Source organism: Agelaius phoeniceus, chromosome 16, assembly GCF_051311805.1.
Source record: "Agelaius phoeniceus isolate bAgePho1 chromosome 16, bAgePho1.hap1, whole genome shotgun sequence".
Lineage (NCBI taxonomy): Eukaryota > Metazoa > Chordata > Aves > Passeriformes > Icteridae > Agelaius > Agelaius phoeniceus.
The window spans coordinates 2,200,811-2,225,166 of record NC_135280.1 but is presented as its reverse complement, the minus strand read 5'-3'; the positions used below and the strand labels follow the sequence as shown (position 1 = coordinate 2,225,166).

Genomic DNA, 24,356 nt, shown 5'->3' with positions numbered 1-24,356 from the left:
AGGAGGTTTTTGCTGGGTTTGCTGATTTGCACACTTAATGATGTAGACAGACACCTGGGATGGAGCTGGGAATGGAGAGGAAGCTGCCTCCTGCTCTGGAGAGCTGTCTGCCCAGATCTGGAAGGAACACAGGCAGGAGAGAAGGCAGCAGGAACAATCCTGTTCTTCCCATTTTATTTTAACCAAGAGCTTTCTTCTCCTCCTTTAGAGCTGTCAGCACCTGATCATTAGGATTAATGAACGTGCACAGAAACATTGGGTTTCCATCATTGCTGTTTTCTTGCAAAGAAGAAAAGGGGGAAGTATTCTTTCAGCTCCTGCTGATACCATCAGATGTGTGCTGATCCCTTATTTTTTTCACCCAGAATTTAATCCTGCCTAGCTCAAGGTTAACAGCTAAGCCAGAATCACAGCTTGCTGCAGAAGATTCAGAGCTTCCCAGCTCCCAGATGGTGTTCAAGGCATTGGAATGTGCAGCATTTCTAAACAAGTTGCTTTTAATGCAGCTCACCCGGCGTTTCACTGCAGTCCCCGTTCTTCTGTATTTAAACCTCAAATCTGTGGCAGATTTCATAGTGGCTCCATGGGAGGAAGGGCTGGGCTCTAAGTGGTGGATGCTCCATCCATGGAAGTTTCCAAGGCCAGGTTGGATGGGTTTTGGAGCAGCCTGGGACAGTGGGAGTTGTCCCTGTCAGGATTTGGAACGAGATGATTTTTAAGGTCCTTTCCCAAACCCCTTGTAGGATTTGATGAAGTTTGCAGCACTCAGCCTGACCTTCCTTTCACTTAAAAGCAGTGACTCATAAACTGGATTTTGCTCCACATGTCTGTTTTCCTATGCTTTTGTAAGGCACGATTCCTCAGGAATTGGGGTTTTAAATAACCAGCAGCAGATCCAAGCAGAGCTCTGCTCTCCAGCTTCTCCCCTGGCCCACACCAATCCTGACTGTCTCCCGAGCAGCCGTGTCCCGTTTCCTTGAATTGTCTCCTGGTTTTAAGATGGGAACAAATATATTCAGGGAGGACTACAATGGGAGCAGAGCCCTCCTCCAGCCCGTGTGCCGGACACAGGTTTAGTCATTATCCCAAGGGGAAGGACGTGTGCTCCGACCCACCCAGACCCTCCGGCTCCTCCTGCCACGTTCGTGCCTCTGTGTCCCTGCTGAGCTCCTCTTCATCACCCAGCATGGTGACCCTGATCCACAAATGTGTCCATAAAGTGTCCCCTTAGCCATAAATGTGGTTATTTTATACTGGCATCTGCAGTGGGAGTATCTGTGCTGTGTGAGGCAATGGGAGCTGTGCCAGGGAGGTTCAGGTGGGACATTGGGAGGGATTTTCTCATAGGAGGAGTGAATAAATATTGGAATGGGCTGCCCAAGGATGTGGAGGAATCCCTGGCCCTGGAGGTGTTTAAGGAAAGGCTGGATGTGGCACTCAGTGCCACGGTCTAGTTGACAAGGGGGTGTTGGGCCACAAGTTGGGACTTGATCATCTCAGGTCTTTTCCAAACCAATTCATTCTATGATTCTGCTTTGGGGGCTGCCAGCCCACACTGAACCTCGATTTTTGGGGGACAGCCCTGCCCTGAAATCAGTTTCTCCTGGGTGCTGTGAGTGTGGAGGGGGAGTGTGCTCCCCAAGCCTTCTCCTGCCATCAAAGCCAGCCCCAGACCTGCTTTAAAGTGTACCCTGATCCATAAATGTGGTCATTTTATACTGATAGTCATTATTTTCTATTTTTTGTCCCTGGATTTTGGGGGATCTCTAGCCCTGAACCCAGTTCCTCCTGGGCTCTATGAGCACTGAGGGGGATCCCCAAGCGCTCTCCTTCCATCAAACCCAGCCCCGCACCCTCTCTAAAGCGTCCCCTGACCCATAGATGTGGCTATTTTGTAATGATAGACTTGTTTTGTATTATTTCACCCAGGTTTTTGGGGGACCCCTGGGCTCTGTGTGCACTGAGGGCCCTCCCCAGGCGCTCTCCCATCCGAAGTCGCCCGGGGGCCGATCCTGCCTCGCTCCGCGCTGGCGCCGGGTCCGGCTGCGAGGAGCCGCGCCAGGAGGGAGGGAGAGAAGGGAAGAGGGAGGGAAGGAGGGGAAAAGGGAGGGAAGGAGGGGACGGGCAGCGCCGCGTCCCCCCCGCCCTCAGCGCGGCCGCGCCTCGGGGCCGCGCGCGGCCGCCGGTTCCGCCTCCTCCGCCGCCTCCCCGCGGCCGCCGCCGCCATGTTGGATGGTGCGTGTGGGTGTCAAGCGCAGCCCGCGGCCGCCGGGCACCGGGACACCGGGACACCGCGCCCGCCCCGCGCCCGCAGGTCAGCGCGGCTCCCGCGGGCTGCGGGACGGGAGGGGGGAACGGGCGGGCGGCCCCCGCAGCGCCGCCTTTCCCCTCGGCGGGGCGCGGGGTGGGCGCGGGAAGGGCCCCCGGGGGTCCCCGCGGGGAGGGCGCGGGGCCGCGGTCGCCTTTGTTGTCGCCGGTGGGTGGCTGGGCGGGCGGCGGCGGGGACGGGCCGGGCCCCCGCGGCCCCGGGTGCGGGCCTGGTTCCCGATGGGCCTCCCGGGGCTGCGGGGGATGGCGGGGCCTGCGGGCTCGGGGGGCTCCCGGCGGCGGCGCTGGGGCGGGGGGGCTCCGCTCCGCCCGGTCCGACCCCCGCCCCGGCGTTGTTCACTTCCATCGTGGCGGGGCGGGCGGTATTTTGTTGTATTTTCAGTGATATCGTTGTTTGGGAGATGTGTGTTAATGCTTTTAATGATTTTTAAGGGTCTGTTTTATATAGGGGGCTTGGACTAGATGATCTCCAGAGGTCCCTTTCAGTCCTAATAATTCTGTGATTTTCTGTGGTGCTGTGATATTCTTTCTCTCTCTCTTCCTATATATATTTACACTGATACATACTTATATATATATTTTTTAAAAATTTTTACCTGCAGTACCTGTGATGCTAGAGATTAGGGTTGGGTAGCCAGCGAGCTGTATTACATTATTGCTGTGAAATATATTGAAACAGTAATTATCACAGGCTGCCCGCAATGGAAGTCCCCTATTTTAAAGCCGTAAGGCTTTAATGTAAATGTTAAAATATTCATGTTACGATTTAAAGCTCTAAGGCTTTAAAACTGGTAGCGTTTGGTCTCAGTTTTATGGGTGTGTAATGCTTCCCCCTCCCCCTTCTCGAGTACGGTATCGACAGGGATCTGAAAAGCCGAGTGAGATTTTAAATTTACAACAGTTGGACATATTTCTTGTCCTCATCTATTAAGAAAATAACCTGAATTATCTACATGCTCATCCATTTTCAACAGGAGGCCTAAAAGACTTGTTAGGATTGTGAAGCTGTTGCAGATGTTATGGGCTGTAGAGTCTGACTTGAGGAGTTCAAAATGCAAATCAGGCCATGAGATTAAGTTTTATTATTCTCTCCACTGAAATACTTGTTTGATGGTAATACAGAACTCTTGCATAATTCCAGTGTGTTGCTGTGTTTTGTGAGGCACAAGGTCATAGGAAATTGTATTGTTGGGGTGTGAAATGCGGGATGAATGATTTTTTAAAATCAGAAATGTATTGTAAAGGTATCTTTAGCAAAATGCAGCCTGTTTAGGAGTTACTTCTAAATATGTTTGTCTTGGCTCATTCTCAGATGTGTTATTTTTGAACAAACTCAAGTGTAGAGTTTTATTGGGAGGAATCAAAACTTTTGATAAATTTTCCTTTATAGACTCCAAGTAATGGTAAACTAGCTCGACAGAATTTCAGCGATAATCTCCCCCGTATTAAATATTTAACTATGTTATCAAAAATTATCAAGCACAAATGACCCATGAGTGTGCATTCCTGAAGGCGGATTCTGATAAGGCCAAATTGACTGTGGGTTCCATTTGAGGAAGTTTGACTTGGGGGTGCTGATTGTAACTTCCTCTATTCCATGAAGTTACTCTGCAACATTTCACCTGTGTCACAACAGCTCTCTGACACAGCAGCTTGACTTTTACATCTGCTGAGGAATGGAAATTGTTATCAGCCTGTAAGAAATGCAAGGCAGCACTCACAGGATCTTTGAATCCTGGAATGGGTTGGGTTGGAAGGGACCTCAAAGCTCATCCAGTCCCACCCCTGCTATGGCAGGGACACCTTCCACTGTCCCAGGTTTTTCCAAAAAAGGTCCAGCCTGGCCTTGGGCACCTCCAGGGATCCAGGGGCGGCCACAGCTTCTCTGGGAACCTCTGCCAGGGCCTCCCCACCTTCCCAGGGTGGAATTCCTTCCCAATATCCCATCCAGTGCTGCTCTCTGGCAGTGGGAAGCTGTTCCCCCTTGGCCTGTCAGTCCAAGTCTTGTAAATAAATATCCTCTCTCCATGGACTTCTGAGAAAAAGCAGACTTGTTTCCTAGGTAGAAGCTAAGCAGGGGTGGGTAATATTTGGGTTAAAAAAATGCAGTTTATGAGTTACCTGATGAGTGTGGAAGGATTGGAGGAGAGACCCCTGACTGTCAGGTAGCCTGGCTGGTGATGCTCATGTTGGTTTTCACTTGCATTATTCCTACAGTCACATTTAATGAAGGGTTCACAAACATCTGATGTCCAGTATAATGCAGGCAGCAGAAATGAATTCAGCTTGCACTGACCACATCATTATTTACATAACTGGTTAATCATGCTAGTTTTGTTCCAGCTGTCAGCCATTTGATTGCTTTAAAACTTGGAGCTTTTAAGAAGCCTCAAATCTTGGATCACTGCTGGGAAATGCCAAAGGCCTAATTTGTTACTTCATAAAAATGCTGATAGTCTCTCTTGATACAGAAATCGGGGTTTTGTTTCTGTGGTTGTTTTTTTTTTTTTTCCTTTAGAGAGAGAGAGAGAGAGAGCAATCATTAAATGATAATCATTTTAGGGGAAATACATTAAAGAGTAGTTATGATGTTCCTGAGCTTGCTTTTCTTAGGTCTCCTACGTGGGATGGGGAAATGACTCTGGCTTTTGCTTGGTGTAGAAGAATATAAGTTACTCTAATACCTTTCTTTAATGACTGGTACTCAGGAAGCAACTTCCCAGTCTTGCAGGGCCATATTTGCAGAGTGCTAAAGTGTCCCTTGGGATGTTGCTAATAGAAAATGAAATGTGCCTGCTTTGTAGGAACGCCTGTAATGTTCTTTTCCCACTTCGCCTCGCTCTGATCTGTGCAGGGAAAATATCGAAACGTACCAGCATCCTGCTGGCTTAAGTGCTTCAAAGAACAGCAGGTTTTTGTGTGTTTCAGTAGCCTGGCTGCTCATTAAGAAGGCAGGAGACTCCATGGAGGAGAACAACATGGATTGCTGTCCTCTGGAATAAAACCTGCCGGGGCTGATTGTAGGTCTGCTAGCGTTGGTGTGCTGCAGGTTTGGTGCAGACTGGGCTGTGCTGAATAACAGACCCTGAAAAGCCTGAGTTAATCACTTTAGCTGGTTGTTACAGGACTGCTTTCCTGTTCTGCGTGGGGAGAGAATTCAGAATGGTTGAATGGGAGTGAATTCAGAGACTCTGGGCTTCAGGATGGATCTAGAACTCGGTGGCTGTTGGGCTGAGCCTCTCAGTGAGTGGTGCAGCAGGTAGAAAGCTACAGGAAAACTGATATTCTTTATTTGTCATTTCACAAATAGCAGTTTTGTCTCTGGTTTCCAAATTTGGGGTTTGCTTCATTTTATGATGCTGCCCCAGTCCATTGATAGAGGTGAAGTTGTTGGGTCAGAAGGTTCTCTGGTGTTTTCTGTAGGTTACCAGTGGTTGTAGGCAGAGTTTAAGGAGAGTAGTATAAGTTAGCAAGATTGGGTTCTATGTAAATACCTAATAGTGAAGTTTGTATGAATGATGATACTAATAAGAAAATCAGTATAGAAGTACTTTGTGTTTGTTCATTGCACTGGCACTGGAGATGCCTGCAGAATTCAGTTTGTAATTCACTATATGTGCCTTTCTATATGGAAATATAACTTTGAGTTATGCTAGCGAGATGCTTTTCATCTGTATAGATAATTTCCAGCTCATTTTTCCAGTATTGTTACAAAAATTGAACCTGAATTGATCTCAGAGCCAATACCCTGTGTTACATTAATTGTTAATAGTGTGTCTCTCTGGTTCCTGTCACCCAGGGCTGTTAACATGAATGCCTCTAACTGGTGCCTTGTGTTCAAGGTCAGGCCTGGGCTGCTCACGCCTCCTGTGCCTCGGCTTGCCAAGCCCAGCTCTGGGCAGGTGGGGTAGCAGAGCTCAGGCTCGGACAGGTCCCCACTGGCAGTGGGAGTGCAGCTGCCTCTGCTCTGGGACTGGGTGCAACCAGCCCCAGCCCAGGCCTGGCTGCAGCTCCACCTTGGAGGCTCCCCTTGGCTGTGTTCTGTGCTGGAGGTGGCTGGGGGAGGTTGGAAGGAGCCTCAAGCACACTCTTGTTTTGTTGTCATGATCCGCACAAATTGTTTTCAAGGCACAGTTTTCCTTCTGCCATCAGGAGTGGAGCTCCCTGAGCTGTCTGGAGTAATCAGCTGAAATTTGTGTGTGAGACCTCTGCAGTTTTCCACTCTGCTCCTGCCTTTCCTTCCACCTTGTTCCTGCTCCTGCCTTTCCTTCCACCTTGTTCCTGCTCCTGCCTTTCCTTCCACTCTGCTCCTTCTCCTGCCTTTCCTTCCACCTTGTTCCTGCTCCTGCCTTTCCTTTCCACCCTGTTCCTTCCTTTCCTTCCACCCTGCTCCTTCTCCTGCCTTTCCTTCCGTCTTGTTCCTGCCTTTCCTTTCCACCCTGTTCCTTCCTTTCCTTCCACTCTGCTCCTTCTCCTGCCTTTTTTTCCACCCTGTTCCTTTCATTCCTTCCACTCTGCTCCTTCTCCTGCCTTTCCTTTCCACCCTGTTCCTTCCTTTCCTTCCGCCCTGCTCCTTCTCCTGCCTTTCCTTCCACCCTGCTCCTGCCTCTCCCAGAGCAGTTTTAGCCATGTTGTTTGCAGTGTCTGAGCCTCTCATGTCACCATACAATAAATCCTAAATGGTCATGAGGTCCAGGAGAGTTTGGAGGCTGGCCCAGGCAGGAGAAGGCCTCTGTGCTGCTTTTACACAGAGGCTTGGGACAGACCTGGCTCTTTGAGGCTTTTTTTGTTTCTCAGAATGCAGCACTCAGTGAACAATACTTGTACAAATTAAGTAATAAATTATTTTTTTGAAAGTTCAAAGCTACTTATGAGTTTAAAACCATGCCAGACACCTTAGTTAGAGATGTTTTATGTTCACCCTACCAGACAGAAATATGAAGACTCCCTTGCCTTGTTTGCTTTTCAGTATTGCAGGAGTTATGGCCAATTTTGGGGGCTGGACTTTTAGAACAAATTACTAAAATTCATGGTGGAGTCTGGTGGTCATGGCTAAAATTCAGCAGCCAGACACTGATTTAATCTCCCTCCTGTATAACCTCATAGAGACTCCCCTGCCCTTCTGGAGATGTCACTTACATAATGTGATGGCTTCTACAATCCACCTGGGAGTTTTCATTATTTAAAAGCAGAAACCCAGGCAGAGCAAGCTCCCTGCTTCTGTTGGATGGGTTTGAGTTTTGCCACCAAGAAATGCTCCAGCACACGTGGTACCCCTGCTAGAGAAAACCACCAGCATTGGTGACAGGGTGCTAATGATGGCTGGGATGTTCTTTTACATTTTTATCTTTATTCTCCCAAATCATATTAATTTCTAGACTTAACATCAATTTAGTAGTTTCTGAACCTTTGCAAGGGCAATGGTCTTTTCAGAGCTTTGCTAGAACAAAGACATTGTAAGAATCTTACTAGAGAATCGTATAATCTTATTACAACTGCTCCTGTTTAAATCACTTCCTTGTACTTAAATAACAATCTGGCACCAGCTATTTCTTGATTGTAGTTTTTGTCAGTTGCAATTTATCCCCCTCCCTGGTTTGGTTGAAGTTTTTTTTTCCCCTTGATTGTGCAACCTTTAGGTTGGCAAAGCTCCTTTCTCACACAGTCCTTCTGAGTCCACTGGGAGTAATCGCATGAGTAAGTTGCTCACTGGTGTAAGAGCTGTGGTGTTCATGAGTAAAACCTTCGTGGGACAAACCCCAGTGAAAGAACTGATACAGACAGTTCTGATATTCCTCAGGGAGAGACCAAACAAAATCTTTTCAAAGGTAACTTCCTCCCCTGAGATGGCAGCACAAAAGAATCCCTCAGACACGTTTCCCCCTAGGTGGGAATTCTGTCCCAGGAGGTTCCTCCTGGGGATGAGCAGACCCCAAGCATCACCTCAGTTTTATCATTATGATTTTTATTTATTTCTTTCTTTTCAGTGATGAGGATTTCTTCAGCCAAATCTCTTGACCCAATTGCTGCTGAAGCTGCTTTTCTACTGACTTTCAGCTCTGTTTGGACAGGGATGAGGCTTGTGACAACAGCAGTAAGGCAGAGATGTTTGCTCTAACCTATGAAATCAGCCAGAATTGAAGATCATTAATTAATCCTTATCTGCAGAGCTGTTCTGACATGCCTGTTCTCTGGTGGGGATGGTCAAGCACAGTGTGCTCTGCCACGTGGTGCACGTAAAGCAAAGCACTGCAATTGGTAGTTGAAAAACAGAACTTGAATATTTTTAATTATTCACTTAATTAATCAGAGAAACCCTCCTATTTTGTGCCGTTGCTGGATTGTGACTGGTAATGTCTGGTTAGAGGCTCCTGATCAGGCATTACCCTCAATATTCACATCCAGGGAAGATCTGATGCATCTTTAAAATGCCCCTGCCCAGGTATTTAATTCTTTGATGGAAACCTCTTTCTCTAATGACCACTGGAAAGCACAAACTCCCCTCTGTTGTATTATCTAATGAAATATTTGCCTTCTGAGCCCATTCTGCCTTATTGCAGGGCTTTGATTCCTTCTTGCAGTGTTCTGCTGCTTGCAGTGATTATTTTTTTTTTAAGGATGGAATGCTTATTACCTATGAGAAGTGTTACTATATTTTGCTGCTGTTGTTGAGCAGAGTTCACGAAGTTAAACTTTGTCTACCAATTTAGAAGAGTTTCTCAGAAAGTCAAGATAATGCCTCTGTTGGAATGTTTTCAGATAAACAGCATAGGTGACACAGACTACTTTTCTTAGGAGTATGCAAATGCAGCTCAGAAATCAATATTTAATACTGTAGATTTTGAGAATATTTTCAATTTGTGCATATTTTTAAGGCAGAAATTTCTATCTGCTGCTCAGAAGAACAGCATAACCAGGCTATGATCATGGTATTTCATACTTTTTCAGCAAAGCTGCTGCTTTCTGAAGATTTTATTGGTACTTGGGTGACTCCTCTGAAAGATATTTATGTTTATATGTTTACTGGTTCTCTTGGGAAGCTTTAATAAGGAAGTAAAATACAGGAACGTTTATAATTGGTTTGACTTGGCTTTCAGAATTCTTGTAGAGAAACTGAAGTATAAAAGCTCGGGTACAGCAAAATCACTTTTAAACTGGTTTATTGCAGAGAAGCACTGAGGTAAATCATCAAAGGATTTTTGTAGTCTGCAAAACTGCTTAAATGTTGTGTTTAAAATTTACAAATCGCTGACCCCTTTGTGAGACAGCCTGAAATGTCTGGCTCTGTTTTACGTTTGACTACCTAGTGAATAATCTGCTTTTGCCTGGCCTGCTGCTTTACACACACTGAGTGCTGCAATTGCCATTTTGGTGTCTGTCTGCCAACCAATAGTGGCTGTGGATATTTAATTTCATCCTAATACAACCATAGGATGCCTCCAGGAGTATTTACGTGGGCTTTAAAAGTCAGGACGTGTTTTATGGCTGGAGATTGGGAATTTTGGGGAGTGCTCTGCTGAAATGTTGAGGAGTGAGGAACAGCAGGAGGGTTTTGTAGCCTGTCTTTATTATTCTGTTTTTAATTTGCTTTATTGGGGGGGTTTGTCCTGCAGGGGATGGTCTGGATCAAGCCGAGTGTGAGCACATCTTTACTCTGAGGGTGAGGGACCTGGTGGTGTGGGGCTGACTGGGATCCCTGGTTTTCAGTGCTGTTTGCTTTCAGGTGTGAGTGCAGGAAACATGCTCCAACATCCTGAATGCAGGAACACTTTTGTTCTCTATGCTCTGTGCAAAATTGTGTCTGGATGCCTTGGCTTCCAGCCAGCCTTTTAATCTCTTCTTTTTTGTGTCAGCTTGGATAGTGTATATAATACTATAGTGCCTTTTCCTGTCCCTGGAAATGCTGATTTTTAGTTTTATTTTAAGAAGGGTTTTCTTTTTCTTATTTAGAAGAAAAATAAACTTTAAAGGAGGAGGAAAGTCTGTGCTGGCTTTTTTTTTTTGTTTTTCTTTTTCGTTTCTTGTTGTAGTTTATGCTTTACAGAAAGGCCTGAAATGTTCTGTCAAAGCTTTATCTCCTGTCTCACAAATTCAAAATTTAGAAACGGGGCAGGGCAAGGTGGGGAGGGGTCTCAAGGTAACTTGGAGTGAGAGAAGGGGAGAATTAAAAACACATTCAGTGCCCATTCATGTGTGAAATGGATGTGCCTTTAGATGCCACAAGGCTTATTCTTCCATCCAGCTTGACCAGTCTTTTGTCAAAACTCCTGTTTTAAGTATTTAAATAAAATCCGGTGACTTTGGCGTTCTCTCCTTCCATGGGAAAGCCGAGCACAAGAGAATTTAGCCCCGCCTGCCGCTTCCATGCTAAACAGATGCAAATCAGAGCCCCCTCCCTCCAGTTGCCTCTTCTCTCCTCCTGGGTTTCATTGTTTTGATGAAAGCTGTTCTGGTGCCAACTCCCAGCCCGGAGGGCAGGTGAGAGGAATTAAAAAAATCCCAGATTCCAGCTCGGTGATTAACATATCGTTTGGAGCTTGTAATGTCATCCTTGCACACAAAACAAAGTCACAACAGCTTCACAGAGCAGAGGTTTGTCAGAAAGGCAAACATCAAAGTGGCAAGAACAGAGGAGTTTATTTAAAATATAGCAGAAAGACTTAAAACATTCGTGCTCACCTATGAGAGCTATTAAAAATTAAAGAAGAGCCTTTGAAGGCAAGCATTAAAGATTTAATAGTATTAATTGAATTAAGCCGTGGGAGTTGAGGATATGTAGACACATGTGTGAGTGTATGTTCTGAGCCATCCTCTGGGTTAAGGCAGCAGAGTGCTGAGACCTCGATTAGCTGTGCTGGCTCTGTAAGGGCCACCTTAACAAACCCTGTTTATTCCTGGGGTTAATTAGAGACACCATTAGAACTGAGAGTGTAAACACAAGGAAAGGACTTGGAGAGAGGGGAAACTGCAGAGCCCACCGGCCTTGGCATCCCTGGGCAAGGCAGAGCAGGCAGGGTCCTTTCCAATCTACATTTAAAGATAATTTTGTTTATATCATTAAGGCTGATTTTTTTTTTCGAGAATAAATTCCTTTTCCTTTGTTGTGAGAGCAGTAACTTAATACTGTTGTACTCCAGCCACAGGTATGGGCTTTTTTTTGGCAGCTGAACTTCCACGTTACTTGATAATTATTTTCTTTTAAGGCTGGCTGATTTTGGTAGCTTTTTAGCTTTTCTTATTCTTAGAACTTTCGCTGTTAGGAAAACTTCTTGACACAAAAATAAAATCACAGTTCAGTGTGATTGCAGTAACCTGATGTGGAGGGGTTTTTTGTTTTTTGTTTTTTTTTCTTTGCAAATTAAATACTCAAGGCTTAACATATTTGCAGCAGGGAAAAAACCAAATCCTTGTATCATTTCTAGAAAGAAAGAGCCCTGAAAGCTCCTTGCAAGCCTGCAGGTGCCTTGGCCAAGGAGGGCCATGTCCAGGGGGAGCAGCTCCAGGAGGATTTGGTGGCTCTGGGGATCCTGGTGTGGAGAGGCACCAGCAGCCCCACGCTGAGGGATAGCAGAGCTGGGGCAGATCTCATCCATTCATTTTTCCTTCTTCAGGGAGGTGGCTGCTGGCAGTGTGGGGAGGGTTGGATGAGCCCTTCCTGCTGCAGATGTAGTTACCAAATGATTCAGCACAGTGCCCACGGATTGGAGCAATATTGATGAATTCATTACTGCTCTCTGATGGATGTTAATGGGCCAGAATTTCTTCTGTGCATTTGGACTAGGTGGAAAGCTCTTGAAAAAATAATAATAATAATGAGAAAATGGAGTGGGTGAGTTTTTAAACCACTTTTGTGTTCTGCTTCTAAATCTAACGAGGGAATGTTCTTAATGACTTGCATGAAAACAATGGTCAAAACAATAATCACCAGGCAGCTCTGGGAGGGACAGGGAGGAGCAGTGCTACACCAGGGATTTCTTGCATTTTATTCAATACATCCCAAGCCACAATCAGCTGCTTTGGAAACAGAGCTAGGTGGTGCCTTTTCCATGTGGCTTCCTTAGGAGATATCTGGAGTCCCAAGGCCATGATCCAGTTGCTGCTTGCAGGGTATCAGAGCTGAGGGGTAGAAGATGTTCTCTGCAAGAGCTGACTGGAAGAAAATGACCTTTAATGAAGGAACAGGCACAGATGCTTTTGAGTAACAAGTCTTTGTCATCCTCTTTGAAACGAACAAGCTGCCTCCCACTCAAATCATTTTCCGTCTAAATATCCAGAATAGATAAAAGAGTAGGTAGAATTTTACTGCTGGAGGATGGATTCAGAAAACTTGAGGAATTGTTATGCTGACAGCTGAAAATTTCTGTATATCTGCATAGGAGAATGTGGGATTCACTGGCATTTTCAAACCAGATTTTTTTTTTTCTTAATTCCACAAAAATCAACAAAATCATATTACAATAAAAACAAATATTTTATATATTACAACAAGGATGACTCTTTTTTGTGCATGAATGAAGGAATTGGAAAGTTTGAAGCAGAAAAATGAAGCAAAATCCTTATGTGAGATGTGCTGATATTTTAAAAAAAAATCTTTAAATGATTCACTTCCATCAAAGCTGAACTTAAAAATACAGCTCAGAGTCAGGAACTGGAGCACCACAGAAGCTGACCAAAGAGAATTATTTTTATATTATTCAATATTCTTCAGTTCTGTTTCCTGGGAACCAGAATCCAGCGTAGATCCAGGTTGCTGGTGGCACAGCTGGGACCTCTGCTCTGGAATTGCTCCTGCCAGGGGGATGGTGCTGGACACGTTAGACAGGTCTGAGAGGAAGAGGGAGAGGGAGGTGGCTTGGTTTGGGAAGGATTTTGGAAACTGTGGTGTGTGCACTATGAAAAGATAAGAGAGAGATCTGGAGGAGTCAGAGGGAAAGCTGAACATTCGGTGTTGCAGGACTGAGCTGAAATTGGGGTGGGAACAGGGCAGGGCTAAGATTTTGTGAAATTTGGTAATTTGGAGAGAGAAGGACCAAATTTCCACCTGGAATATGGAATTGCTTTGTCCTTAGGCAGGAAAAGGAGATTTCCAGAGTCCTTGCAGTCACCTGCTGAGCCAAGTCCCAAACCTGAACCATCAACTCCACCTCCAGTTTGAGCTCCCCAGGTGCAGCTTTTCCTGGTGAGCTGTAACTGGAGACTGCTGATGGAATTGCTGGTGCTCCCCTTATTTGGGGTGTTCTTTAGAGCAATTAGAGTGACCTTGGCATTAATTGGTTGGTGTTGTGGCCTGTGAGCAGCCCCAGCCCTGCCTGTCCCCCTGCCTGCCCTGGTGTGTGGCATCAGTCACTGGAGCTGTTCCAGCTGTGCCTCTGGTGTGGGGCAGAGTGGAGAGGCAGAGCTGGGGAATCCCATCCTCATTTCTCCTCTGAGCAGCAGATCCTGCTCTGGAACCCTGGGCTTGGGCCAGAATCTTCCTGTAGGGAGGATTTTGGGATGTGTTTCCTACTTTGCAATCTTACAGCAATTGATTCACAGAATCCCACAATGAGTTGGGTTGGAAAGGACCTCAAAACTCATCCAGTGCCACCCCTGCCATGGCAGGGACACCTTCCACTGTCCCAGGCTGCTCCAAGCCCCATCCAGCCTGGCCTGGAGCACTTCCAGGGATGGAGCAGCCCCAGCTTCTCTGGGAGTCTGTGCCAGAGCCTCCCCACCCTCCCAGGGAAGGATTTCCTCCTCAACTCCTCAACAATCTCATGAGCAGACAGCTCATGGACCTGAATTTCTGAGCTTTAAAGCAGTCTGATGTTGGTAGCAGCTCTTAGAGTTGAATTAAGACATTGTGGTGACTTTCAAGATGATTGTGCAAAATCTGGTGGCTGTGAGGGAAGGCACTTGAAATATTTTATGCCGTGAATGGACATTGATGAATGTAAGCAGGATATTAAATCAATCTCTGTTTTCTTTGCAGGCTTGTAGTTTGTGCTGGCAGGAAGCACACTTAATTAAAATGGAAAAAATAGTGTTTGGATGTATGGACAGGTATTTCTTGGCATCTTGTACTTATTGAACAACCCTTTTCCTTAGAAATCCGTGTCACAAAATAAAAGTATTAATCCTTCAGCTTCTGCCAGTAGTAACATGGAGAGTTAAACTGTTTTTCCCCCCCTAATCTTTGTCATGGTGAGCATTTGCCTCTGGCCTACTGAGTGTATTAATGTGGTTTCATGTCTGGTGTGTGTAGGAGGATGGGAGAAGCTGCACTCGGTGACGTTTGCTTCGTAATAATAAAAGTGCAAAATCAATTTAGGTAATGAAATCATCAGGTAATTTTAAGTAGCAGGTATCTTCCCAAAATACATCCCCAAAATATGGAATCTGATACATGAGCACACATTTAGGTGAACATGAATTTTAAATATTGCAGTTCTGTAGGAAAACACTGGGGTTTAAAGAAGGGAGCTGACATTTTGTGCTCTTGTATTTTTTGCAGTTCTTCCTGTGCTCAAGCTGATCTGTGGGGCCTGAGCAGGTGCCTGTCACTCTATAACAGCCTGAGTGACAAGGCTGGACTTTTCTAATTAGTAATAGATTCTGAGGCACATCCTCTGGCAAGAGTATTGGATATCCTCTTTCCTTCCAAAAGGAAAATGTGAAAGGAGAGAAGTGTCTCCTACTGCCCTTAATTGAGTTGAAAATACAATTCAGGTATGTTTGGTAAGCTGAATTTATTTCAGGCTGTCAAGGCACACATTGGGTGGTCTCTTTTTTCCAATTTGTGAGAAAACAGATGAAATGCTTTCCTTGAAGCAGGTAATCCCCAGAGAACAAATTCCTCTGGGGAGTTTGGGGAGGTATTTTCACTGCCCTGTTGGATTAATTTGCATTTGGCATTTCTGCTTCAGTGTGTAATGGCCTGACCTCGCTCTGGTGTGTAATTCTGCAGTATTCTGATGTTCACTGCACACCTGCTGCATGGAGCATCAACTGAGGTATGCCCAGGTCAGACAGTACCCTTCTCCTGACCCAGACATGGGGAAACTGAGAGGTGTTTTAAAATTTTTTATTCCATTTTCAGTCTCATGAGAAGGGTGAGACTCTACAGATGTTATAATTCACACCATCACAATCAGAAGTTAACTATTTCCTGTTACAATGCACTATATTGTATTTTAATTACAATATGAGAGTTTCTTGGTCTATCAGCTTTTGCCACACCATGCTGTAAATGCCTTAAAGCCAATAATCTAAAACTGCCCCTCATGAGTCCTACTACAATGCATCTTTCATGGTTCTATTTCTCCAAAATATTTAGTCTTACATATTAGTCTTAAATTTAGTCTTAATACTCTCCAAAGTCTTTTAGTCTTACCTTATCATAGAAAACCAATCAGCCAATTTAGATTGATCAACAACCTCTGAAACAAAAGCAAATAATTAAATATTATCAAAAAATTAGTAAGTGAACAACTACAAAAAAGCCACACCAAGCCTACAAACATGTGCAGGTGGCACTGTGGGTGACACCTGACCTGGCTGCAGAAGGAGGAATGTGTTATTTTTAAAGAGCTGTTGTCAAAGCTTGTAATCCTAAAATTAGATCCTGGTGCAGGTCGGATTTGGGTCGTGGTGGTGATCTGCAGGTCTGGCAGAGCTGTCCCCTCTCCCAGCCCTTCAGGGCACATTTCCAGCCCCCCTGTCCATCATTCCAGCTGCAAGGACCAGGGGAGCTGGGGGTGACGAAACCCCACAAGGACCAGGGGAGCTGGGGGTGACAAAATTCCACAAAAGGCCAGGGGAGCTGGGGGGGACAAAGCCCCACAAGGACCAGGGGAGCTGGGGGGGACAAAACCCCACAAAGGCCAGGGGAGCTGGGGGTGACAAAATTCCACAAGGACCAGGGGAGCTGGGGGTGACAAAGCCACACAAGGACCAGGGGAACTGGGGGTGACAAAACCCCACAAGGACCAGGGGAACTGGGGGTAACAAAACCCCACAAGGACCAGGGGAGCTGGGGGTGACAAAGCCCCACAAGGACATGGGGAACTGGGGGTGACAAAGCCCCACAAGGACATGGGGAGCTGGGGGTGACAAAGCCCCACAAGGGCCAGGGGAGCTGGGGGTGACAAACCCACCAGCTGTGGCTTGGCAGGTCCCAAAAGGACGTGGCCAGGTGCTGCTGCTGCTGCTGTGTGGGACAGGTCAGAGGTTTGCTCCTCACCCCCCTTCCCATCCACTCCATGAGCTCCCCACGGAGCTCAAATCCTGGGAATTTAAGGAGACAAGGACTAACAAAAGGTGGTGTGGGGAAAACAGAACCAGATTTGTGTCTGGAAATCTCTTTTACAGCTCAAAGCCTGCTCAAGCTGCAGCTCCTTTCCCTCAGTGAGGCTGAGGCAGGACTGTAAAACCAGTGCAGAATCAAACCTTGGCACTCATGAATATGCATAAATTTGAAGGAGAATTATCTTTCAGCATTAACTCTTTAAATAAAGAAATAATTTGGCCACCTGCTGTCTGTGAAAGCTGACCTTGTTCTCTCATTTGTAAAAGGGAGTGGAAAGCTTCCAAAACTTTGAATTTTGAACCATTTCCTCTCCTCAGAAATTACACTGAAGACAAGCATTTAAGCTGTGAAAAATGGAACTGAAACCTTTCATCTGGAGTTAACCCTGTTCTCCAAACCCTTTGCCAATCTGTATTTGTAACTCGTTTCCTAAATAATTTTGAAGGTTGAGGAAGGGCATTGATGGGAATTTCAGGCTCTTCATTTTGCTGTTTTATTCCCATGAATTGCTGTTTTCTCTGCTGTAGAATAGCAAGAGAGAGCTAATAAGTGTTCTGCTTGTTGGCTTTTCTGGGTAGTGCCAAGTGTCTTCTCTCTCTCAGTGCTCTCCTCCAAGTGGCCACGATGCACAGTTGCCCCTTTTCCTGTTTGCTTTTGGGATTGCAGTTGAATATTGTATCCTGGGCAGGGTAATGGTACCCTCTGGTCAGCCAGTTGTTCTCTGAGAATAATTGATGAAGAAATAAAAAAAATCAGAGAATAAGTGAAGTTTGAAAATCTCTCTAGCAGTGTGGGTTTAGTACGAGAAAAATGGCTTTTTTCTGCATTATATTCCTGATTTTTATGTGATGGTTTGTGCTTGGGTTTTTTCTGAGCTGGTTGTGGGAAATGAGACTTCCTAAAACACAGTGGGTTTGGATTTAGACACACAAAGAGCTATCCCAGGAAAAGCAGGATGTTTTATATATATATATATACATATATATATACATATATATATTCATATATATATTCATATACATATATATATATATATATATATATATATGAATTATAAATAATGTGAAAATAATGTGAATTTAGTGTCAGGCAATGGGAATCCTTTTTCTTTGCCATAAATAGGAGCTGACTTCTCGTTGGGATTGGGGTTGTGTGTGCAGGTGTGGTGTTGGTGTCTGTCTGTCAGATTCCTCAGTCAGCACCTGGCAGCAGCTTCTCTGAGCCTGATCCTCTGCAGATGGGCAAGAATTCCCTGGTTTATCCTGGATAAATGCTCAGGTCCCTGAGCATCACCTGCCTCTGCCATGGCAGCCTGGTAGCAGGGAGAGCAGATCTCTGTGTATTCCCCATGAGAGGGGAGGCAGCAAGGCTGGGATATTTGATGTTCTGCAGATTTAGATCACAGACTGACTGAATTAATAACTATTTTCCAAACCTCCCTTCTCATGCATGTGACTTACAGTAAATGTCTAATCTAAGGATATATGTTGTCTGTAATACTGTTAATTAAAATTTTATGCAAATGTCTGCTGAACTCCTGATGTTCCATGTTAATTTTCACACTTGATATTAAAAGCTTTTCCTATATTTCCTGTGCATGCTTAGCTGGGCTGTGCAGATATTTACCTTCAGGCTGATACAAAGGGCATTTTATCAGTGCAGACAAATCCTGCTTGGAGTTTTGCATTCCAGAGGTGTGAATGGATTCTGCTGAAAGCCTGTCTATAGGTGGATTTGTGGGGCTGTTTGCTTTGAACTGAGTTGATGAAGGACTTTGTGGCTTGGCCTTGGCTCTGTGTTAGTCTCAGCAAGTTAAAGATATTTCCTCATGCACTGAGCTTCATCTCTTGTGAGAGGGATGAGGATGAGAGGCAGGAATTCCTTCTGTCTGCAGTTGTGTGCAGGAGAGCACCAGGAGAATTCATTCTTTGTGTCATGGAACTGCTGGAATAGGGAGAAGGGCATGGGGTGCTTCCCTCCAGGTGAGCCCTGGTAACACAGGTAAGCTTCACCTTCTGCACATCTCTTTGCTTTGCCATTTGGAGATGCCAGGTACCTCAAAATCAGAGCAAATAGCTTAGGGGTACCAAGAGCAAACATGAGGAAGGCTCCCCAAGACTGTTGAACCTTCACAGAAATCTGCTCAAGCCTTTTTCCTGCTAACCAGACACAGCTTTAATCAACTGGTCTCACTTTCTGCTTTCTTTGCAACTCTGCTGTTAAAAATGCAAACTCACATTTTTGCTGAAGTTGCAAGTGCATTGTGCTTCCTTGTGGTTTGTTGTGAGAAGTTAATTCACTGAAAAAAAGAAATCTAAACTTTCTGTGTAAGAAGTTGTTAGAATGTGTTAGAAACTCTCCCTCTTTTATGCAGTTGGGGTGTTTGGCTTTTTGATCTGTTCAATGATAAAAGGAGTTGTTGTGATGCTGCAAGATTTGGAATAATCCAGGAGAAGGCTTCCATGGTGTGGTGAGGGAGCAGAGTGAGTAAAGCAGGGACAAAACCAGAGCTCTTGGGTGAGGGTCAGTGCCAGGGCAGGACCCTGAACATTGGAACAGCTGCACTGGAGGGGAGCAGCAGCTCCATCAGCTTTCCACCCTGTCCTCCTCTGGGGGTTTAGGATGAGCTTTAGAATAAGCTGGATTTTATGGGCTATGAGTGGAGTAAGATGAACACATGTCCATCAAGAAAAGGAAAAAACAAACCTTAATATTTCTCTCATGAAAGGCCTTGGTTTTCAGGACTGAAGATATGAAAGTGAAGAATCCCTCAGCGTTGATGGATTGATGGGTTTTGAGTCTATTACAGAACAACAAGTGAAATATTGAATTTCCTGGAAGTGTGTAAATTGTTGGCTTCTCTTTACCCAGTGTGTTCCCTCCTGTGTTTGCTCTGGGATTGTTTTTCCAAAGTGCTCCTCCAGACTTAGAGAAGCTTCCAAAGGAGTTCTTCCTTTGGTTTCTTCTCCAAACCCGAGTGCCTGCTTTCCTAGTGGGCTGTAATTGGGAGGGAATGAAGACTCTTTGCTCTGTTTTTTTAGACCTTGACAGCTTTGTGTTGCATTTAATCAGCTCCAGAAGTGATCCAGGGTTGGGTTGTTCTTACTTGCAAAACTTAAGAGACTTGGAGTATTTTTCCTGTGCTGTTGTGTAAAAAGGGCTGGATTTGGTTTGAGAGAGAGAAAAGGGAAGCAGTTGTGTTGTGAGGATGGTTAAATCTTCAGGGACTTTTACATGTGAAGTATTAAAATGACTTTTCCAAAAGCCTGTGAAGTTGTAAAGTGAGAAACTTGTCTATGACTGGGGAGATACACACAGGTGAGGAGGCACTTGCTCCTGTAGTGTACTTGTAAAAAGATTTTGGGGAGGCCTCTCATCCCTGGCCTTGAAAGAAATAAAACTTTCATAAGCAGGAATGTTTTTTGTAGATTTGCAGTGGGTTAAAGGGCAGGAAATGGGGTTAGGAGTAGATGTTGGTTCTCACAGGGAAGGGCTCTTCCCAGCCAAATGTCCTGCCAGAGATCAGTGCTCTTGCAAATATTCCCTTCAGCCGATTGGCCTGGAATAATAAGATGGCTAAATTGAAGCAAATTAGTCAAATTTGAATGTAATCTTGAATTGAAAGGAATGATGAAAGATTGAGACCTGCTGAGGGATAAAGTGGCAGGTGAAATGCACAGGGAGAAGAACTGTGTGTATCCCAAGAAATGGGAGTTTAATCTGTGCATGGAAATGGCACTGCAGTAATTTGGAGAATTATAACAATGTCAGGTTTGAAATCTGTGCTTTCCTTGTCTCTGTGAGGGATGAGGTTGGTTCTTGGAGTGTTTGGAGGAACATTAAAGGACACCTGGATGAGCATCTCTGTGAACGTGGCCAGCTCAGTTCAGAGTCCCTGCTCAGTGTTTGTGCTCTCAGGGCTGCTCTGTGCTCATGGAATCTGCCAGTTGCTCAAGTAATTTATTCCAAAGCTTAATAGGCCTCTGTTTACTTGAAACAGTGACCTTAACTAAAGAACTGACCCAGCTTTCCAGCTCCACAGCTTGTCCTTGCCTTTTCTTGCCAGTCATTTTGGCTTTACAATTCCATTCTCATAGAATTAAAAATTCTTTGGTGCTGAGTGAAAGCCGCAGAGCAGAAAGTGTGGATCTGCTGAGTGTTCTCAAATGAACAAAGTAAATGCATTTGGGAACAAAAAAAATTCCTTCTGATCTACTTACCATGAAAGGTCACCTTGAGTTGGAGTGTGTTGGGCCACAGGATCTCTGTCCTGAGACTGAAAGGGCTTTAAACTTACCCAGGGTTTCAGAAATGGCTTGGTTGATTTTTAGGAAGTTTGCTTGTCCTGTCTGGATGCAGATTCCAAGTGTTAGAGGGCTGCTGAGCATGGAATTCCTCATGTGGTTTCATCTTAGCTCTGTAATTTTAAAGTTCTAGGTAGGCTTTACACTGGAAAATAAATCTCCAGGTTGGACTTTGTTTCTGGTTTGCTTTTCAGATTTTGCCTTTGTATCAGCGTGATTGTGTTCTTGCTTTTGTTTTGCTCAGCACTTCAAGTTTTTAATCTTCAATGTTTAATGTGACTCGTGAGAAGAACAAGTTGTTTTCAAATTCAGAAGAAATTTGAGGAGGAAAAAATTAATCTAGGAAAATGTCTCCCAAGTGTGTGTGTGTGGCTTGCTGGCTGTGCAGAACAATCAGACCCAACTAACCTGCTTTGTTTTCTTTCCTCGCTCAGGTCATGATTTTCATTTTCTCATGTCATTCTCTTGAGGAGAGGAAATGATTGTAGCGGAACGTGTCACAAGCACGCCACTGCTACGGAGCCTTTGCTGTTCAGAAACGTTCCTGGAAGAGCAAATTTAGCCCTTTGCTGTTTGTGTTGTGGAATCTGTCTTGGGAAAAAGGGAAATAAAAATGACGACTTCGTCTATCCGACGGCAGATGAAGAACATTGTGAACAATTACTCAGAGGCCGAAATAAAAGTTCGGGAAGCGACCTCAAATGACCCCTGGGGTCCTTCCAGTTCCTTGATGACTGAAATAGCAGATCTGACCTACAATGTTGTGGCCTTCTCTGAAATTATGAGCATGATCTGGAAACGACTGAATGACCACGGCAAGAACTGGCGACACGTCTACAAGGCCCTCACTCTCTTAGATTACCTGATTAAAACTGGCTCTGAGAGGGTGGCCCAGCAGTGTAAAGAGAATATTTTTGCTATCCAGACGTTGAAAGATTTTCAGTACATCGATCGAGATGGGAAGGACCAGGGCATCAACGTGAGGGAGAAGTCCAAGCAGCTGGTGTCCCTTCTGAAGGACGACGAGCGCCTCAAGACAGAGAGGGCCCAAGCCCTGAAGACCAAAGAAAGGATGGCTCAGGTGGCCACTGGGGTGGGCAGCAACCAGATCACCTTTGGCCGAGGCTCCAGCCAGCCCAACCTGTCCACCAGCTACTCAGAGCAGGAGTATGGCAAGTCTGGAGGGTCCCCAGCATCCTACCATGGCTGTGAGTACAGCAAACACGTCCCAGATCCTTTTCTTTGGAGGGCTCTCCTGGGGCTGGGAGGGAGGGAGTGAGTGGTGCCTGTGGGAGGGTGGAACGCTGCCTGCCAGGGGATCTGGGATCCCTCTGGATCTGCTCTGTGCTCTTGGTGTCTCTGCAGATGCCTGGGTAAATATTTGCTTTGGAGAGGACGTGTGCAGTGATGGAAATCGATTTTAAAAGCCCTTGTTTACTATCAGTTCCAAAGGTAGCAGTGCCAGGCTGCTCATGTGAACCTGGTCCAGTGTTTGCTGTGATGGGGAGGGTGTGAAGGGGATTTTCTGTTTGTTTCTGGTTTTAAAAGGAGTGCTTGAGATGTATTCTTTTTGTTCAGGATGGAATCATAGGATTGTTTGGGTTGGGAGGGAATTTCAAGCTGATCTCATTCCACCCCCCTGCCACGCTCAGGGACACCTTCCACTATCCCAGGTTGCTCCAAACCCTGTCCAGCCTGGTCTTGGATTAAGAATAAATAAGAAATACAAAATATTTCCTGGATCATTTTGCTACTTTATGTTGCTCCTATTGTACTTTGCTGTTTAAATTTCCTTTGTTGCTTACTCAGCAGTTCTTGGGGGAGGAGTGCTTTAAATCTGTATTTAAATATTTAAATTCTCAGTATTTGGTGTGTGTGTGTGTCTGTCCTAAATACTAAATACTATACTTCATTCTTAAAAAATGAATACAGTGATGTGGGAAGAACAAATTCTTTCCACCACTGCTTGGTGGGACTCCCTGTCATGTCAGGAAGAGGCCTGATCTGGCACTAAATCCTCCTTAATGTAAGTAATGATCTGATGAAAGCTGCTTTGGCTGGAATGTCAGTGGTTGTGGTCTAATTCTGAAGGGAAATCTTTTCTTTAAATGAATGTTTAGAGAGTGTGGAAGGCTGTGACTGAGCCAGGGTGCAGGAACCATTGAGCACCAGCTTTAAGAATCTGAAGTTTCTCATGTCCTGGGTCCCAAAGTGCTTCTTAAATCAGAAATCCATGAGTGGGGTCAGCCCTGCTGACATTTGCAGGAGGAGATAGCAGAAAATCAAACCAGGATGGAGAAAATCTCTGTTTAAAGCTCTGAAGACAAGCAGAAAAAATGATTTCCAAAAGGAAATTTTTTTAGCATAGAGGGTACAAAAAATGTGAGCGAAGGTACAAAAAAATGTGAGTGAAGGTACAGAAAATGTGAGTGAAGGTACAGAAAATGTGAGTGAAAGCTTCCAGCTATGAGAATTTTTGATCTTGGCTTTTAATTAGCAGTAGGATGACAAACATCTTAATTTTTCTGTAATAATAGTTTTTCTGTATTTATACAGTTTTTCTATAATATAGAATATTATATATAATATAACCATACTTGAGCAATATAACCATACTTGAGCACTGTGCATTTTTAAAGAAAACCTCATATATTGTTACCTCAACAATAACAACATTTTCCCTTTTCAAACCTATAGATTATTGTTGACTACAACAAAAATTCTTCATTTAGAAATAGCTCAAAATATTGATTTGAACTTGGGCTGAACAAGGCTTTGCACACCTTGGGTTTCACAGAATCACTGCTCCACCAGCCCCAACTTTTAATTAATGCCTGAAGCCATTGTTTGGAATGCTCAGTGCTCCCAGAGGCTCCCAAGGGTTCCTCCAGCAGGGCTGAGCAATGCAGGGCGTGTTCCCCAATTGTTCCCAATTGTTCCTGGGCTGCTTTAGGAATTCGGATGGGAGAAGGACTTGGGCTGCTCCTCACTCCTCCAAGGGTGCATTTCCTGCCCCTCCTCCCTGTGTGTGTCCTGTGGCAGGATTGCTTTGGAGGTAAAGATTCCTTAAGCTTTTTTTTTTTTCCTCATTCCTTAAGAAGCTTTAGAAATCTCAGAGGTTTTTCTCCTCCCCCCCAGTGGTTCTTCCTCTGTTCCAGCTCTCCTGGGCTTTTTTCACTGTGGATCAGCAGAAATGCAGGTGGCTCTCAGGTTGTCTATTTAGAGTTTTAAATGTGGTTTTTTTGGCTGGTTTAATTGAGTGGAGCAAAGCAAACCAGCACCTTCCAGAACAGCTGTGCTGAGTCCCTCTGATATTGGGAAACTGGGAAGAGCTTTATCCCAGGAAACGAGGAAGGAGTTTCATTAAAATCCAGACATTTAATCTGTTACATAAATGTAGGGTTATTCCTGTGCCTGCTAAATTTGATAGAAAAGAT

General features: G+C 44.9%; 1 protein-coding gene across 2 annotated transcripts in view; it reads left to right on the top strand.

The window, feature by feature from the left end:
- Positions 1 to 2,152: 2,152 nt before the first annotated feature.
- Positions 2,153 to 24,356, top strand: part of EPN2 (epsin 2) — a 45,140-nt gene continuing 22,936 nt past the window's right edge. The window contains exons 1-2 of one of the 2 annotated variants that reach the window (XM_054643695.2): positions 2,153 to 2,314; positions 21,354 to 22,127. In XM_054643695.2, the coding sequence (XP_054499670.1) occupies positions 21,533 to 22,127 (595 nt within the window). In that variant the 5' untranslated portion in view covers positions 2,153 to 2,314; positions 21,354 to 21,532. The remainder of the gene's footprint in view (positions 2,315 to 21,353; positions 22,128 to 24,356) is intronic. The other variant, XM_054643694.2, reaches the window with a different exon arrangement.